Genomic DNA, 19,248 nt, shown 5'->3' with positions numbered 1-19,248 from the left:
AGCCCTGAGGATTCACTGTGTACCTGGACCCAGAAAATCTGTCTGAAGAGCCTTCAGTGAATACATTGAGAAGGGTGGCTCAGGAGGGGAGGGTTGCAGTCCTGCAGACTGCAGACCCGTGGGGCAGCACCTGTGGCAGACCCGTGGGGCAGCACCTGTGGCAGAGAGAGTGGATGAAGAGGGCACTATGCACTTGTTTGAGGGAGCCACTGTAAGGCCTGCAGAGATGGGGTGCAAACAGTCTGAAAATAGCTTCTTCCCAGCCACTGTGGAGCTTAGCTGAGGGGCAGAGACACTTCCCCATGCCAGTGCTATGTGAAACTTTGGCACATGCAGGACTTGGCTCTTTCTGGCCAGCACCCTGCCTAGAAGGTCTTGAGGTTTTCCTGGGTGCTAGCCTCGCCAGAGGCAGAGGGAAAAGGAAGGAGCCTGCCAAACATGGTGATAATTTGCTGAATGATCTGACTGGGTCTGGTCCTCTGCGCAGTGCTGGGAAAGGAATACACCCTGCCAGGGGGATGTGAAGAAGCAGCAGTGCTGGGAGAGTGAGGGGTGAGAACAGTAAGAAGGGAGACATGTAAAGGGCCAGTGGGTGGGCAGAAGAGGTGACACATAACCAGCTGCTGCCAGCCCATGCTCATCAACCACTGCAGGACGTAGCCAGTGCTGGCTGGAAGCAGGACAGAGGGTGAAGCGGGCTAGCAGACCAAAAGGAAGCGCCATAGTGGGGATTGTACTGATGGACTAGCAGAGCAAGTGGTTGACCCCACAGGCTGCAGTGGTGCCTACCCACGAGCCTTGCACTCCCAAACCTGTCATCAGCCACTGAACCACTCTCGCTACACACATGCACCACTGGTGGATGGGCAGCTGGCGAGTGGGACCCACCAGTACTGATGGAAGAGTAGGGACACTTGCAGAAAGTTTTAAATACAGGACTGGCCTTTGAAAATAGGACATCTGGTCACTCAAATTAGAAAAGGTGTACAAGGTAGATTCTCTCTAGTGTGTCTGACATGTTTAAACAGCAACATAGAAATAATATATATATATATATATTTTTTGTCTTTCAGAAAAATGTGATGAACCACTGGTCTCGGCATTATCCCACTCCTCCTTCAGCACTTCATCATCGATGAGTAGTAGCTATGCACCAGGATATGCAAAGCTAAACAAAAGAGGAGGTAAAAACATCTCTCCTTCCGAACCCTCATAAACTTACAGCAAATACAATATCTATTTCATATGAAATAAATGTTCCTTTATGAACATGTTCCTAAATGATCCTTCAGTTGTCTGATGAAATGTGTTCTGTAAGTTAGGAAATTCTGTTTTCCCAAATGCAATATAATTTCAGTCTTTTACCAGTCAACAGGGAAATATTTGCTATCAATGTTTAAAGGATAAGGTCCTGGCAACTGAAACAATGTTAAATCACCTTGACTAGAAAAAAGGGAGGTCAAAATCAGAGGGACAGACATCCTCACACCTTTTCATCCTCCAAACCAGGATCTTCATGATCATGAGACAGCCAGACAATTACCTCAGCCTTCCCTGCTCTGAATTTTTGGGAATCACCCCATCCAATAAGGAATGCTGTCTCTGTCTGCCATATAACTTTGCATTGCTTAATGCCACACTTCTGTGTCTTAAAGCTCTGATGCCAGAAGCCAAACTACAAGCATAAGGCTTCACCCTGGCTTCTACCATAGAATCGTAGAATGCTAGGGTCAAGAGGTCATTGCATGCAGCTCCCTGCACAAAGCAGGAACAACCATGACTAAATCTTCCCAGCCAAGACTTTTTTCCAGCCAGGACACACAAAAAGATGGAGATTCCACCACCTCTCTACGTAACCAATTCTAGTGCTTCACCATCCTCCTAGTGAAATAATTTTTTTCCTAATATCCAAGCTAGATCTCCCCCAGTGTAACATGAGAACATTTCTCCTCCTTCTGCCCTCTGTCGCCACGGAGAACAGCCTCTCTCAATCTTCCTTATAATGCTCCCCTTCAGGAAGTTGAAGGCTGCTATTAAATTGCTGCTCACTCTTCTCTTCCACAAACTAAATAAGCTCAGATCCCTCAGCCTCTTCTCGAAGGTCATGCTCTCCAGCCCTCTAATCATTCTGGCTGCCTTCTGCTAGGCCCTCTCCAATGCATCCATGTGTTTTTTATACTAGGGGGCCCAGAACTGGATGCATTACTCCAGATATGGTCTCCCCAGTGCTGAATAGATGGGAATAACAGCTTCTCTAGATCTGCTGGAAATGCTCCCCGTAATACACCCCATTATGCCATTAGCCTTCTGGGCCACAAGGGTACACTGTATCGGAGGGGTAGCCGTGTTAGTCTGGATCTGTAACAGCAACGAAGGGTCCTGTGGAACCTTATAGACTAACAAAAGTTTTGAGCATGAGCTTTCGTGAGCACAGACTCACTTCATCAGATGCTGGTCACTGTTGACTCATATCCAGCCTCTCATCCACTGTAATCCCCAGGTCCTTTTCTGCTTTACTGCCACTTAACCAGTCAAGCACAAGCCTGTAACAGTGCTTGGGATTATTCTGTCCCAAGTGCAGGACTCTGCGCTTGTCCTTGTTGAACTTCACCAGTCTTTTTACTCCTTAAAAAGTAAACAGCCCTTTTCAGTCCAGCCTCTCCCAGTCATTCTCTTTCAGTTCTTAATTAACAAACTGAAATGTTCCCCCAATTCATCACCCTTGAAATACACCCTCAGTTATCTGTTCACATTTGTATTCACATACATTGCATACTAGGGACCCCCTTTCAATACATATAAACAAAAAGCTTATTTAACAGAAATCTCATGAATTAGGAAAGGAAAAATGCATGCAAGTTATACAGAGAATATACCTAAAGACCCAAGCTAAGCTTTATGAGGTCTCTATTGGCTAAATTTCCTTTTCCATCACTGGTTTCCTATTGCCTCTGAACAGTTTGCCAAGGTGCCCTCTCTGTTCTAGAGGGGATTTAATGTTTCCCTGACAGCACCCTGCTTAGATACTGGTCCTCCATTTCTAGATGATAAATCTGAAATCCAATCATGTTTTCAATTTTGTTTCCTCTGTTCCTCCACCCACTTTCTTCTGGCATTATGGTTGATGCTTATTAAGAAAAAAGAGAGTCTTCCTCCTTTTTTAGTTTTGTGAGACAGGTTTTTTTCTCCTCAGTTTCAATCTCATTCCATTAATTTAGTGGTCCTCTTTAAAACAGATTTTTCATCAAAATCTCTTAATTTCAGTAAGCTATCATGGGTAAAAGGAAAGGGCCTCTTGTGGATCAGTGACTGGTCAAATGATATGAAACAAATGGTAGAAATAAATAATTATCTTTCTTAATGAAAAGTGGCAAATAGAAGAATGTCCCAAGGAACTATACTGGGACAATAGGTGTTGAACATATAGATCAATGATCTAGAAAAGAGCAGAAACAGTGGGGCAGCAAAGTTTGGAAGCAATTCAGAATACTCAAAACAGTTAAGTTGCAATCTCTCTGCAAGAAAGTTACAAAAAAATCTCAGAAAACTAGTTGACTGGGCAACAATATGGCAGACAAAAGGCTGTGTTGATAAGTGCAAAACGATATGCATTGGAAGAATCATCCCAGCTATACATACGAAATTATGCAATCAAAATTAGCTGTTTCCTCTTTAGAAACATTTTGGAGTCTTCATGGATAACTCTCTGAAAACCTCTACTTCATGTCCAATGGTAATCAAATAAGCAAACAGAATGCTAGAAACCCTTTTGAAAAGGAGAGATAAAATCCCATACCTTCAATATTGTGTGCATGTCAGGTTGCCCCACCTGAACAAAAGATACTTAGTAAAAGAGCTGTTATTCAGCACTCAATTAACCATAAATCTTAATTAATTGACATTAATACGTCCATGAATATAGCCAGTTGACTGAGTTGCTTATCTTTGGTGTGCAGATTTCTTGTTCTATATTTGGAGCATCTGAACCCTGATAGTCACAAACACAATGAGAAGTCCTATGGTATCTTATAGACTAACAGATTTTGTAGCATAAGCTTTCATGGGCAAAGACCTGATGACGATCTAATGAAATGGGTCTTTGCCCATGAAAGGTTATGCTCCAAAAATCTGTTGGTCTTTAAGGTACCACAGGGTTTCTTGTTGTGTTTGCAGATATAGACTAGCATGGGTACCCCTTTGATTGTCACACTCCTCAGATAGGAGCAAAGGAGGTGATTTACACTGTTTCTGTCGCTATATCTAGAGCTAAGGGGAAATAACTCAGTTGCTATGGTGAATTATTTTATGAATACACTAATTAGAGATATCACTAATCAAATTAGCTTTAAGGGAATACAGAAATTTGTTGCTGCATAGTACCATTACTGACAAATGGGCCTCCGCAGTCAAGTACACTGTCTTGAAGAAATAATCTTCTATTGCTGAATCATTACGTGAAAAAAAGGAAAAAACAAAAATAATTCAAAACCTAAAAGCATTTTAAGGAAACATACACCTGAAAATACTAGCCTCTAAAAGATCTGAACCCCACTTGCCTTGTATGCTGAATTTTCACTATTTAATTCAAACAATATCCTCATAACTAATATGAAATGTTTCACCTGCCACTGTACAACTTTGTTTAATTGTCTTTAAATATCTTGTGGTCCGAACAAATGGTACTAAGTCTACCATCAACTCGAATACTAACAGAGAGTAAGCTGTGCTAGTCTATACACTATCAAAACAAAAAGCAGTCAAGTAGCACTTTAAAGACTAGCAAAATAGTTTATTAGGTGAGCTTTCATGGGACAGACCCACTTCTTCAGACCATATCCAGACCAGAACAGACTCAATATCTAAGACACAGAGAACCAAAAACAGTAAACAAGGAGGACAAATCAGAAAAAGATAATCAAGGTGAGCAAATCAGAGAGTGGAGGGGTGGGGGGGAAGATCAAGAATTAGATTGAGTTAAGTATGTAGACGAGCCCCTATAGTGATTCAGAAAGTTCACATCATGATTTAAACCATGTATTAATGTTCGGAATTTGAATATAAATGTCAGTTCGTCCGCTTCCCTTTCTACAAAGGAGCGATAATTTCTTTTCAGTAACACACATGCCTTGAGGTCATTGACAGAATGCCCCATTCCATTAAAATGTTGACTAACTGGTTTGTGGATCTGGAGTGTTTTCATGTCTGTTTTGTGCCCATTGATCCTTTGTCTAAGGGTGTTAGAAGCTTGTCCAATATACAAAGCATCTGGGCATTGTTGGCACATGATGGCATATATGATGTTAGTAGAGGAGCATGGGAAAGTGCCCATGATTCTGCGAGTAACCTGGTTAGGTCCAGTGATGGTATTTCCAGAGAAGATATGTGGACAAAGCTGGCAGCGGGCTTTGTTGCAGGGAAAGGTTCCAGGACTGGTGTTCCTGGGGTATAGACTGTGGCTGTTAGTGAGGATCCTCATGAGGTTGGGAGGTTGTCTGTAGGAGAGAACAGGCATGTCACCCAGGGCCTTCTGGAGTGTAGCATCCTGATTAAGAATAGGTTGTAGGTCTTTAATAATTCGTTGCAGTGGTCTGAGTTGGGGGCTGTAAGTGATGACCAGTGGTGTTCTGTTCTTGGCTTTTTTGGGCCGATCTTGGAGTAGCTGGTTTCTGGGTATGTGTCTAGCCCTGTCGATTTGTATTTTTACTTCTCCTGGTGGGTAATTCAGGTTTATGAATATTTGGTAAAGATCTTGTAGTTTTTGGTCTCTGTCAGTTGGATCAGAGCAAATGTGATTATATGTAAGAGCTTGACTGTAAACAATGGATCTAGTCACGTGTGCAGGATGGAAACTAGAAGGCTGTAGATAAGTATAGCGATCCATAGGTTTTCGGTACAGTGTGGTACTGATCAGGCCATCCTTGATTACTACTGTAGTGTCCAGGAAATGTATCTCTTGCATGTTGTAATCAAGGCATAAGTTGATGGTGGGGTGTAGATTGTTAAAGTCTCTGTGGAATTCTTCTAGAGCCTCTGTACCATGGGTCCAAATCATAAAGATGTCATCAATGTATCTTAAGTAGAGGAGTGGTAATAGGGGACGAGAGCTGAGGAATCGTTGTTCCAGGTCAGCCATGAATATATTAGCATATTGTGGGGCAATGCGGGTGCCCATAGCAGTTCCACTAATCTGGAGGTGTAAATTGTCCCCAAAACGGAAATGATTGTGTGTGAGAACAAAGTTACAGAGGTCAGACACCAGATTGGCTGTGGTGGCATCAGGGATGGTGTTCCTGATTGCTTGTAATCCGTCTTTATGTGGAATATTAGTGTACAGAGCCTCTACATTCATTGTGGCAAGGATGGCGTTATCAGGAACTTTTCCAATGTTTTTTACTTTCCTCAGGAAGTCGGTGGTATCTCGGATATAGCTGGGAGCATTGGTGGCATAGGGTTTGAGGAGGGAGTCCACGTAACTGGATAGGCCGGTGGTAAGGGTGCCAATACCTGAAATGATAGGGCGTCCAGGGTTTCCAGGTTTGTGGATTTTGGGAAGTAAATAGAATAATCCAGGCTGCGGCTCAGATGGAGTGTCTGAGTTAATGAGGTCCCGAGTAGCAGCCGGGAGTTCCTTCAGTAGTTGTTGTAATTTCCTTTGGAATTCCAAAGTGGGATCAGCGGAGAGAGGTCTGTAAAATGTGGTGTTGGAGAGTTGTCTGGCTGCCTGCTGTTCATAGTCTGACTTATTCAGGATGACAACAGCACCCCCTTTGTCAGCTGGTTTGATTATGATGTCTTAGTTATTTTTGAGACTCTGGACAGCATAGCATTCAGCATAGTTGAGATTGTGTCTCATTTGGCATTGTTTGTGTATAATGTCAGACTGAGCACGGTTGCGGAAGCACTGTACGTAGAAGTCCAGACTTTCACTACGACCCTCAGGGGGAGTCCACATAGAGTTCTTCTTCTTTTGTTGTTGGTAGGGGTCGAGAGATTCAGACTGTTGTTCATAGGTGTGCTGGAAAAATTTCTTTAGGCAGAGGCAGTGAAAGAAGGCTTCAAGGTCCCCACAGAATTGTATTAAGTTCATGGGGGAAGTAGGGCAGAAGGAAAGACCCCGGGATAAGAGAGACTCCTCTGCGGGGCTGAGTTGGTAGTTTGAGAGATTAACAATGTTGTTGGTTGAGCTACTGTTATTGTGGTTGAAGTATCCTGAGGAATGAAGTAATGAAGAAAATTTATTCTCTTTTCTTTTTTGTAGAAAGAGGAAGTGTGTTTTATAAATATTTTGTCTGGCACTGGTAAAGTTTCGTGCTGTGGGGTCTTGTGTGGATGCCTGTTCGTTGATGATAATTTCAAGTTCAGAGAGTTCATTTTTGATCATCTTTTGTTTATTGTAAAGGATTTTGATCAAGTGGTTCCTCAGTTTCTTGGAAAGCGTGTTGCATAGATGTTCACTGTAGTCAGTGTAGTATGTTGATTGTAATGGGTTTTTCACTGCCAGTCACTTGGGTATAACATCAATTTTCTTGCATTTGGAGAGAAAGATGATGTCTGTCTGGATCTGGGCGAGTTTTTTCATGTAGTTGATGGATCTCCATTCCAAACGGCTAAATGTAGCGCCTTGCATGTTGAATGGTAACAGAGAGTAAGCCGTGCTAGTCTATACACTATCAAAACAAAAAGCAGTCAAGTAGCACTTTAAAGACTAGCAAAATAGTTTATTAGGTGAGCTTTCGTGGGACAGACCCACTTCTTCAGACCATATCCAGACTAGAACAGACTCAATATTTAAGACACAGAGAACCAAAAACATTTATATTCAAATTCGGAACATTAATACATGGTTTAAATCATGATGTGAACTTTCTGAATCACTATAGGGGCTCGTCTACATACTTAACTCAATCTAATTCTTGATCTTCCCCCCACCCCTCCACTCTCTGATTTGCTCACCTTGATTATCTTTTTCTGATTTGTCCTCCTTGCTTACTGTTTTTGGTTCTCTGTGTCTTAAGTATTGAGTCTGTTCTGGTCTGGCTATGTTCTGAAGGAGTGGGTCTGTCCCACGAAAGCTCACCTAATAAACTATTTTGCTAGTCTTTAAAGTGCTACTTGACTGCTTTTTGTTTTGATATCTACTCGAATAGCACGAGCCTGAATCCTAAGCTATCTTGGTGTATGCATATGAGATTTGTTTTTTCTTAATAGTCAGGGAAACTTCATGCCTAAATGTTACAGCTCTGCAAGACTTGGTTCAGGAAGGGATTTATGAACTGGTGCTTACACTTTTGTTCAGAGGGGATGTAATTAAACCAACCTCACTAAATTTGGTTGGATGATAGAATTTGAAAACTCAAATTTCAGAGACATGTCCTTCTCTGTGCCCTCCAGGCTCTCCTAGAACCTAGTTATGTCTTTGTCTTCCCCCATTGCTTACCTTACCTGTATTCAGAGACAGGATGTAGACAAAATCTGAAGCTTATTGTAAAGGACAGTTTTTTGTAGATGTATGAAAGAATGCTAGCTGGGAAACAAATGTGCGGCAATTACATAGCTGTATAAATATAGTTCAGCAAATGTTTCAGTTTTTCTGGCAATTCAAAAAAAAAAAAAGGATGGGATGGAGGAATTATTTCAAGCCAAACTGAAAATGAAATTTTACGAATTTTTCAGTGAATCAGAAAGTTAAAGAAAAGACTTGGGTTTAGTGAAAAGCTTTGTTCAAGCTGAAATGAAATGTTTCATTTCACTTTTTAGTATCGTTTGATTTTATAATTTATGTAATTCAAGGAAATTTCAAAATTAAATATAAATGTTAATAAAATTAATTTTCATTTTAACATTATCAGTGTGGGATATATTTATGTATTGATATTTTTGGATCACAATTTTGTAAAATTTATACAAATGAAAATCTTTGGGTGTTGCTGACTGCATTTTTTACTGAAAAAACAAGTTTGGATTAGAATTTGGCACAGTTCTCTGTACAAATGAGTTGACTACTAGTCTTGTTTAAAATAAGGCTGAGTGTCTTGAGCACCATGAAACTTATGCCCCAAGGCTCTTTTATGTGGGTCTGAGGCTTTGATGTGAATAATTGGTACAATCTCTTATATTAATATGAATACAATAAATGTCCCCCAAAAGCTTTTGTTAAATATAAAGTAAAGAAGTGGGGTGGTGGGAGTCAACATTTAAATGCTTTAAGTACTGAGTAAAGCATTCATTTTAACATCTTTTGTTTCCCTTCTCTTTAACTGTCGAATTTTTCGAAGAATAAATCTTGTGTTGACTGTGTTTGATATGGCAATAACTGTCCTTTCTGACAAAGAGAGAAAAGTTAGTTTAAAATCTTGTCCTGTTTGATAGAAGATGTAGCAAGACAAATGCAAAAGAATGGGGAGAATAAAGAACAGTACACTATTTCTGTTTCTTGTGTTGATTCTTATTGTAGCCTTCTTGCATGAGAAACACACACACATCACAATGGCTATGTCTACACTAGCCCCAAACTTCAAAATGGCCATGCAAATAGCCATTTTGAAGTTTACTAATGAAGTGCTGAAATACATATTCAGCACCTCATTAGCATGCGGGGCAGCTGCGGCACTTCGAAATTGATGCAGCTCGCCGCCGCGCGACTCGTCCCCACGGGGCTCCTTTTCGAAAGGACCCCGCCTACTTCGAAGTCCCCTTATTCCTGTGAGCAGATAGGAATAAGGGGACTTCGAAGTAGGCAGGGTCCTTTCGAAAAGGAGCCCTGTCGGGACGAGCTGTGTGGTGGCAAGCCGCGTCAATTTCGAAGTGCTGCGGCCGCCCTGCATGCTAATGAGGTGCTGAATATGTATTTCAGCACTTCATTAGTAAACTTCGAAATTTTGAAGTTTGGGGCTAGTGTAGACATAGCCACTATCTTCCAAGCTTCTCCAAGACTTATCAACTTCTAGCCCTAATGTGTTGTTGTGACATTGCTTTTTAACTACTTCTTTAGTCACAGTTCTGAGCAGCATACAAAACATGGCCAACTAACACAGACATTTATTAGACAGAGGTTGGGTCTGCACGAGAGAGTTTTGTTGATAGATTCCTGACAGAACTCTGCATTTACTTCAAGAACAGCAAGAAGTCCTGTGGCACCTTATAGACTAACAGACATTTTGGAGCATAGGCTTTTGTGGGCAAAGACTCTCTTCATCAGATGCATGATGGGGGGGTGGTGTCAGAGGGGTATTTAAAGAGTGGGGTCCCAGTAAAAGGGAGGGCCAGAGCTGACATGGTCTATTCAGTCAGGGTGGAAAAGGCCCATTATCAGTAGTCTGTATGAAGGGAGGAAAAACAGGTCAGATAAGATGGGGGGATATGGCCCATTGTCAGTCTAATGTGGAGATGTTAACACCTAGGGCAGAGAAGCTCCTTTTGTAAGCTGCAAGCCACTCCCAGTCTCTGTTTAATCCTTGGTTAATGGAGTCAAATTTGCAAACAAATTGCGGCTCAGAGACTTCTCTCTCCATTTGACTTTTGAAATTTCTTTTTCAGGACTGCCACCCTTAAATCTGTTACTGAGTGTCCAGGGAAATTGAAGTGCTCTCCCACGGGCTTCTGTACATTACCGTTCCTGATGTCTGATTTATATCACCCCTCCAAAATTTGAGGCATTACAATCTGTCAACATAGTACTGTTGACAGAAGTGCAGTGTAGACACTTCTGTTGACAGAGAGGGCTTCCAGTTGTGGGGCAGCCCTCCTTGCAGAGTTGCCATTCCACTTTCTGTCACCAGAGGGCAGTACAGTCTGGCAGTTCTCTGTCAACAGAGCAAGTTGACAGATGTTCTGCCGAGATTTCCCTGTGAACAGTAGTTTCTGTTGTCAGATGCTTCTAGCATAGATGCTTCATTCTAATAGCCAGAATGAACAAGGAGAGGTATAGGAAAGAAAGCAGGGAAGGGAAAAAGGAAAATAAACACACATGTGGGGCTAGGAGATACAAAGTTTCATATCATATAACAGTGGCCATAGATCTTCCCCCATGTAATGTCTAAAGCAGAACTTTCTAGTCTTGATTTTAAATTCAGTGATGGAGAGTCCACAATAATCCTTGAAAAGTTGTTGCAGAGCTTAATTACTCTCAGGCTGTGTCTACACTCGCATTGCACTTTCAAAAGAGGCATGCAAATGAGGAAATCGAAAATGTAAATGAGGTGCAGATTTACTTATCTGGTCTGCAATTGCATATTCTTCTTTTGAAAGAAGAAAAACAGTGTAGATGCAGCTTTTTCGAAAGTAAACCCCATGTTCGAAAGAACCCTTCTTCCCATAAAAAAAAGGGATAAAAGGGTTCTTTTGAAGATGGGGTTTAATTTCGAAAGAGCCACGTCTACACTGCTTTTCTGCTTTTGAAAGAAGCTCTTTCAAAAGAAGAGTATGCAAATAGGGCACCAGATATGTAAATCTGCACCTTATTTGCATTTTTGGATTCCTTCATTTGCATGCCTCTTTAGAAAGAGGAATGCAAGTATAGACACAGCCTCACTGTTAAAGATATTTGAGTTATTTCCAGTCTGAATTTGTTTTGCTTCCAGCTATTGGATCATGTTATATCTTTCTCTGTATATTGAGCCCATTATTAGGTTGAATAAAATCTTTGTAAATCTAGAACCAGCACCCACAAAACTGTTCTGTTACAGATTACCAAAACAACAACAACAAACTCAATAAATTGACTCTAGAAAATGGTATACCTGAATTATGTAATCATGAATGAGAAAAGAGAAGTAAATCACATTTTGAACAGTTCTCAATCTCCCAGAAATATATTCACTGCTTTATGTGCTTTACTAATACCCTCTAAATGGATTTCTATCTTAAAATACCACTCTAGAAACATATCCATATTCTTCATGGATAACCCTCTGAAAACCTCTACTCCATGTCCAATAGCAATTAAATAAGCGAACACAATGTTAGAAATCCTTTGGAAAAAGAGAGATAAAATCTCATACCTTCCATATTGTGTGCATGTCTGGTTGCCCCATCTGAACAAAAGATATACAGTAAAAGAGCTGTTATTCAGCACTCAATTAACCATAAATCTCCATTAATTGACATTAATACATCAGAATCGACCTATCACCATCCCTGACTTTTTTTTTTCAATCTGACTTGCCCCAGACTCTACAAACCGCCCCCCCCCCGCCCTCTCAAGGTTTGTACTCACAACCCTGGGTTTACAAGGCCAGTGCACATCTCAGAAGCAGAAAGCTTGCTAAACAACCACAGAGGCCCCTGCACAATCCAGATATAAAAGGAGCACTCAAAGACAATAAAGTAATTGAATAGAAACTAAATGAATTCTTTACTTCAGTCTTCACAGCTGAGGGTGGAGATTCCCAAACCTGAGCCATCCTTTGTAGGTGACAAACTAAGGAATTATCCCAGATAGAAGTGTCATTCGAGGAGATTTTGGAACTTATTGATAAACTTAAAAGTAACAAATCACTGGGATCAGATGGTATTCACCCAAAAGTGCTGAAAGAATGCAAATGTGAAATTGTGGAACTTAACTGTGGTTAGTAACCTACCCTTTAAATCAGCTGCTGTACCCAATGACTGGAAGATAGTTAACATAATGCCAATATTTAAAAAGGGCTCTAGAGATGATCTCGGGAATTACGGACGAGTAAGTCTAACTTCACTACTGGGCAAATTAGTTCAAACAATAGTAAATAATAAATTGTCAGACACACAGAACAACACAATTTGTTGGGCAAAAGTCAACATGGTTTGGGAAATCACATCTTAATCTATTAGAGTTCTTTGAAGGGGTCAGCAAACATATGGATAAGGGGGATCCAGCATCTATAGTGTACTTAAATTTCCAGAAAGCCTTTGACAGGGTCCCTCACCAAAGGCTCTTACATAAATTAAGTTGTCATGGGATAAAAGAGAAAATCCTTTCATGGATTGAGAATTGGTTAAAACACAGGAAACAAAGGGTAGGAACAAATGGTAATTTTTCAGAATGAAGAGGGGTCACTAGCTGTGTTTCCCAAGGGCCAGTCTTAGGACCAATATTAGTCAACTTATTCATATGAACTTGTTCATATCCTGCATAAAAGGGTTACAAGTGAGGTGGCAAAGTTTGCAGATGATACTAAACTGCTTGTGACCATTAAAACCAAAGCAGACTGTGAAGAATTTCAAAAAGATATCACAAAACTAAGTGACTAAGCAACAAAAAGGCAAAAGAAAGTTAATGTGGATAAGGGTAAAGCAATGCACACTGGAAAAAATAACCCCAACTATACATATGAGGAGGCTGATTTGGCTACAATTAATCAAAAAAGAGATATTGAAATCATCATAGATAGTTCTCTGAAAGCATCCATGCAGCTTGCCGTGGCAGTTGAAAAAACGAACAGTATAGTAGGAATCATGAAAAACGGGATAGAGAATAAGACTGAGAATATCTTATTGCCTTTATATAAAACCATGGTATGCCAACATCTTGAATACTGCATACAGATATGGTCTCCTCATCTCAAAAGAGAAATATTGGCATTAGAAAAGGGCAATAAAAATGATGAGGGGTTTGGAACAAGTGCCATATGAAGAAAGATTAAAGACACTAGGACTAAGAAGGGATGTGATATATAAAATCATGAGTGATGTGGAGAAAGTGAATAAGGAAAAGTTATTTACTTGTTCCCATAATATAAGAACTAGGAGACACCAAAATAAATGAATGGGCTTCAGGTTTAAAACAAATAAAAGGAAGTTCTTCTTCACACAGCGCACAGTCAACCTGCTGAACTCCTTGCCAGAGGTGGTTATGAAGGGTAGGACTATAATGGGGTTTAAAAAAAGAGCTGGATAAATTCATGGAGGTTAGGTCCATTAATGTCTATTATCCAGGATGGGTAAGGAATGGTATCCCTAGCCTCTGTCAAAGGCTCGGGATGGACGGCAGGAGAGAAATTGCTTGATTGTTACCTGTTCATTTCACTCCCTCTGGGGCGCTTGGCGTTGTCCAATGTTGGCAGACAGGATACTGAGCTAGATGGACTTTTTCTGACCCAGTATTGCCATTCTTATGTTAAACTACTGAAAAGTTTCCATCTGTGTTACAGAATTTCCTGTGATCCAATATTTATGTATTATAGTCTGATTAACAAATAAAAAGGGCCGGGGGGGGAGGGGGCATGGGAAGGATTCCTGGGCATTTTTCCTTTCATTTGGCAATTCAAGAAGATTATGAACAAGAGTCGTTCAGTGTTTGCCGGTACAAAATTTCTGTAACTGCAATGGTGAAATGTTAATGTGAGAGAACAGGACTGTGGTGAGAAAAACCTGATATTTAATTTTGTTATGGTTGTTTAATTATCAGTTTAATCCATCTTCTTTAGCCAGAACCACTAAATTCTAATGTTACTTACCCTGGCAGCCTCTAGTTTTGTATATATTGTTCTCTGTCAGTAATCTGCTACATACTTCACTTGTATAAATTAGACTTCTCAATATATATATATGTACATATACACACACACACACACACACACACGTGTGTGTGTCTTGTGTAGTGTAATGTAATGAGAGGACTATAAGACACTATAGTGCAAATATAAGATAGTCACATAAAAACAATATGTGATGGTCTGTCATAAAGATGTTATTAATCAACAAGGGACGGCCAGATATCAACCCTGGCAAAAACTGTAATGAAAAAGCCTTTGCGTGGCAAAATTACATATTTTGACACCTAATTTGCTAAGAGCTGGTTGGGGAAGGATAGGAAAGTTTTTAGTTCTTTTTAAAAAGTTATTGATACCATTTTATCTTATTCTTTATCATGTGAAATTAGTGTGTCTTAGTAGCACTCCATGTAGGCAGGCATTGAGGCAAAGAAAAATGTAAACTAATTCATTCTGGAACCCTCTGAAATATCTACAGTAGCTTTCATATAGACAGTGTCAAGGTTATAAAGTCTGATAACCTACTATGAATAGAATCAATGGGCTGCATCCCATTGTAAAGGAGATTCACAGAATACCACTGAAATATGGCATATTATCTATCCTTGACAGTTCCCAAGCTTTTAGACCTTAAACTTGTCACTAGCACAAGGATTAATGCTGCCTATCTTGCACCTCAGAATATTTTAATGTAGGGAAGAAAATCCACATTTCAGTTAAAGAAAGAAACCTTTTTTGTGGCTTTCTTAAAATAATGTAGCTATTATAACGTACTTGGCAATTCTCTGAAGCTGCTGGGAGGGTTGGAAGATCGGACATGATCCCAGGAAAGTGCATAAATGAGGTCATAGAGGTGTGCTTTTGAATCAGTGGGGGTTGTCTTCTGAGCAACAGTAGATGAAAGAAGGTATTTTTGGCCACTGTAACTAGTTTAACTGTACAACAATAGTGAGGAATCCAGAAACACTCCAAAACAGTGAACCAAAATGAAAATCTGAGGAAGATTCCTTTGCTAAAGGAGTGAACTTATTATGACTGCGGTGAACTCTGCAAACTCTCACCACCACCCACCACATCATCATCTGGGTTCCTGTGCTGCCTTTTATCCAGGCACTGGGACAGCTGCTTTAATAGGATTCTTAGCACTCAATAAATGAAATATAAAGTTGGCTTTCATCAACAAGCTTCTGACATATGTATTCATGTCTCACAATTTCCTCTGATGCTTCATACAGATGATAAATAGGATGAGAGAAATAAAAGGAGCTGAAGGGACTGCGTAAGTGAGTTTGCTGGCTGCACAGAAGCAGTTCTGCCTATAAGTGCTATTTCTGAATGTCCTGGGAAAAAAAGTTAGAACAATTGGTGTGTTTTAAATTGTTTCCTGCCCTCTGACAATCACATAACATACAAATATTATAGATAAATTCAAAATGAGTGTGAATATTCTCTCTGCCCATCAATAGACAAAATCATCCATTAGTGCAACCAGCATGGTTTCCGTTCTACCTCTTGGTCTAAAGCTTAACGGAGAGGATGCTGTCCATACACAGATGTAATTGTATGTGACTTTTATGTTCAGCTTCAATTACCATTCTAAATATTGAGTGTTCTATTGTGGAAACTATTTGGAAAGGTTCTCTTGATCAGGTGATGGCTTTTTCCATATTTGACTCACTGAGACATGATTTGCTTTTACTGGAAGGTCCCTTTGCTAAGTATAGAGTCTGTTGAAATCATCTTTGAAATCTAATTTGATTTTCTGAAACAGGAAAACATGAAAAAGAGCTCTCAAAGCAGTAGACTTAAAAAAAAAAGTTCCACACAAACTTCCATGTGGCTGGACTTTACTAAAACAAGACAGAGGATTTATAATACACACTTCACTTCTCACAAAGGACAAAGGGCTGAAAACAATCTAAACTCCTACTTGCCACATGGATCCACAATAATTGTATCCTTAATTCACCCAGCAATATTGTTAATATATCCAACTGCACACTCAGCCCAGCAGAAGAGTTAATCCTGTCTCAGGCTCTCTCTTTTTACTCCACAACCCCCACAAACATGACACAGTTCTGTTGTGATCTTGACGCCTACTTTTGCCAACCCTGACTTAAGGAATATTTTCAACATGACAATGAACAGCTCACTGACCCACAGATACCTGCAGATACCCTTCTACCAACAGTGCAACAAGAAGAATTCTGCATGGATGCCTCCTGACAGTTAAAACAACAGACTGGACCTATGCACAGGCAGAAATTGTGGAAAAGTGGCATTGCTTACCTCATAACTTGAGCCATGTAGAAAGCAGTGCTATCCACAGCCTCAGAAACAACTCTGCCACTATAATCAAAGAGGCTGACTAAAGAGGAGCTGTTGTCATCATGAACAGGTCAGATTACCAAAAGGAGTCTGCCTGGCAACTCTCTAGCAGTACATTCTACAGGCTACTATTCTCTGATCCCACTGAGGAGTACCTAAAGGAACTACATTATCAGCTCAACATACCCCCTTGAAAAGCACAGGAACAAATCTATGCAGACACACCCTAGAGCCCCAGTCAGGGTTATCTACCTACTACCCACGATCCATGAACCTGGAAATCCTGGATGTCCCATCATCTGAGTTATTGGCACTCTCACCACAGGATTGTCTGAATATGTAGACTTTTTACTCAGACCCTATGCTACCAGCACTCCAATCTATCTTCAAGTCACCACTGACTTCCTGAGGAAACTACAATGCATCGGTGGTCTTCCTGAAAACGCCATTCTGGCCACCATTGATATAGAGGCTCTCTACGCCGGTAACCCACACGAAGATGAACTACAAGCTGTCAGAAACAGTATCCTTGATGATGCCATGGTACAACTGGTGGTGGAGTTTTGTGACTTTGTCCTCACCCACAACTATTTCAGATTTGGGGACAATTTATGAGCGATGGGCACTTGCATGGCCCCACAGTGTGCCAACATTTTTATAGTTGACCTGGAATGCTTCCTCAGCCCTCATCCCCTAGTGCCCCTCCTCTACTTGCACTACATTGATAACATCATCATCTGGACCATGGGAAGGAGGCTCCACCCCACCGTCAACCTCAGACTGGACCAGTCCACACAAGAGATCTGCTTCCTGAACAATACAGTGCAAATAAGTGATGGTCACATAAACACAACCCTATACTGGAAGCCTACTGACCATTATGCTTATCTGCATGTCTCCAGCTTCCATCCCGTGCACACCGTATGATCCATTGCATATAGCCAAGCACTACCATTCAACTGCATGTGCTCCAATCCCTCTGTCAGATACAAACACCTTCAAGGCCTTTACCAAGCATTCTTAAATCTTAGGAAGTGAGGAAACACATTGACAAAGCCAGATGTGATGTACCCAGAAGCCACCTGCCACAAGACAGGCCTAACAAGGAAAATAACACAACACCACTGACCATTACCTACAGCCCTCAGCTAAACCCTCTCCAGTGTATCATCAGTGGTCTATAAGCCATCCTGGATAATGACCCCTCACTCTCACAGACATTGGGAGTCAGGCCAGTCCTTGCCTACAGACATCTTGCCAACCTGAAACAAATTCTCACCAACAACTGTAAACCATACCACAGTAACTCTAACTAAGGAACAAATTCTGGAACAAACCTTGGTACCTACTCTGCCCACACATCTACACCAGTAACGCTACCAAAGGAACCAACCATATAAGCCACGCCATCGGGGCTCATTCATCTGCACATCCACTAATGTAATGTATGCCATCATGGTCCAGCAATGTCCCTCTGCCGTATACATCAGCCGAACTGGACAATCTCTGTGTAAAATAATAAATGGACACAAATCAAATATCAGAAAAAGTAATATACAAAAACCAGTAGGAGAAGACTTCAATCTCCCTGGACACTCAGTAGTAGATTTAAAAGTAGCCATCTTTCAACACAAAATATTCAAAAACAAACTCCAAAGAGAAATTGCATAGCCACAATTCATTTGCAAATTTGACACCATCAGTTTAGGACTGAACAAAGACTGGGAATGGCTGGCCAATTACAAGAGCAGTTTCTCCTCTCTTGGTGTTCACACCTCTCTATCACGTGCTGGAAGGTGGACACATCCTCCCTGACTGATTTGACCTGGTTAACTCTGGCCTTCCTTCTGATTGCTACTCCCTTCTTTTCATGTGCCTGCATATTTATACCTGCTTCTGGAATTTCCATTCCATGCATCTGACAAAGGGGGTCTTTGTCCATGGAAGCTCATGCTCCAAATTATCTGTTACTCTATAAGGTGCCACAAGACTTCCTGGGTTTTTTTGTTAGTTTTGTTTTGTTTTTTAAAATCTAATGTATTCCCAGATGTTTTCATGGATCTGAGGTATATGTGGTGACTGAATTCTCTGTGTCCTTTCTAGCTTGCTTTATAAAAGTGTAGAGCTATATCTTCAATTCCACATGTGTTTTATAGGTGCTAGTGTCAGCTTTGTTTCTTATTAGTGCAAGCGATATACTTTAAGAAGTAGATTGATAATTCTCACAATCAGAGGTACTGGGTTCTGATGTCTGAGTGACAACTGTGGTGTTGGTGGCAGATTTGTCTAATTTATGGTTGTAATGCTTCATTTATTTCTCCCTTCACTGACTTCTTGGCTGAATGAGTATTACTCTGAGAATGTTGAGGGACTTCGCTATGCCCACAAGGAAAGAATCAGAATGTTCGCAAGGTTTAAGGTGTGAACCTTAAAAAGCCTTTTTTTCCTGCTG

The 19,248-nt window shown here is 40.7% G+C and overlaps 1 protein-coding gene across 1 annotated transcript in view; it reads left to right on the top strand.

Annotated features, from left to right (window-relative positions):
• Positions 1 to 862: 862 nt before the first annotated feature.
• CNTNAP2 (contactin associated protein 2) overlaps positions 863 to 19,248 on the top strand; it is a 1,212,102-nt gene continuing 1,193,716 nt past the window's right edge. The window contains exons 1-2 of the mRNA XM_074985481.1: positions 863 to 890; positions 1,074 to 1,184. Coding sequence (XP_074841582.1) covers positions 863 to 890; positions 1,074 to 1,184 — 139 coding nt within the window. The remainder of the gene's footprint in view (positions 891 to 1,073; positions 1,185 to 19,248) is intronic.

This window comes from Carettochelys insculpta, chromosome 2, assembly GCF_033958435.1.
Source record: "Carettochelys insculpta isolate YL-2023 chromosome 2, ASM3395843v1, whole genome shotgun sequence".
Taxonomy (NCBI): Eukaryota; Metazoa; Chordata; order Testudines; family Carettochelyidae; genus Carettochelys; species Carettochelys insculpta.
This window is presented reverse-complemented; position numbering and strand designations above follow the sequence as displayed.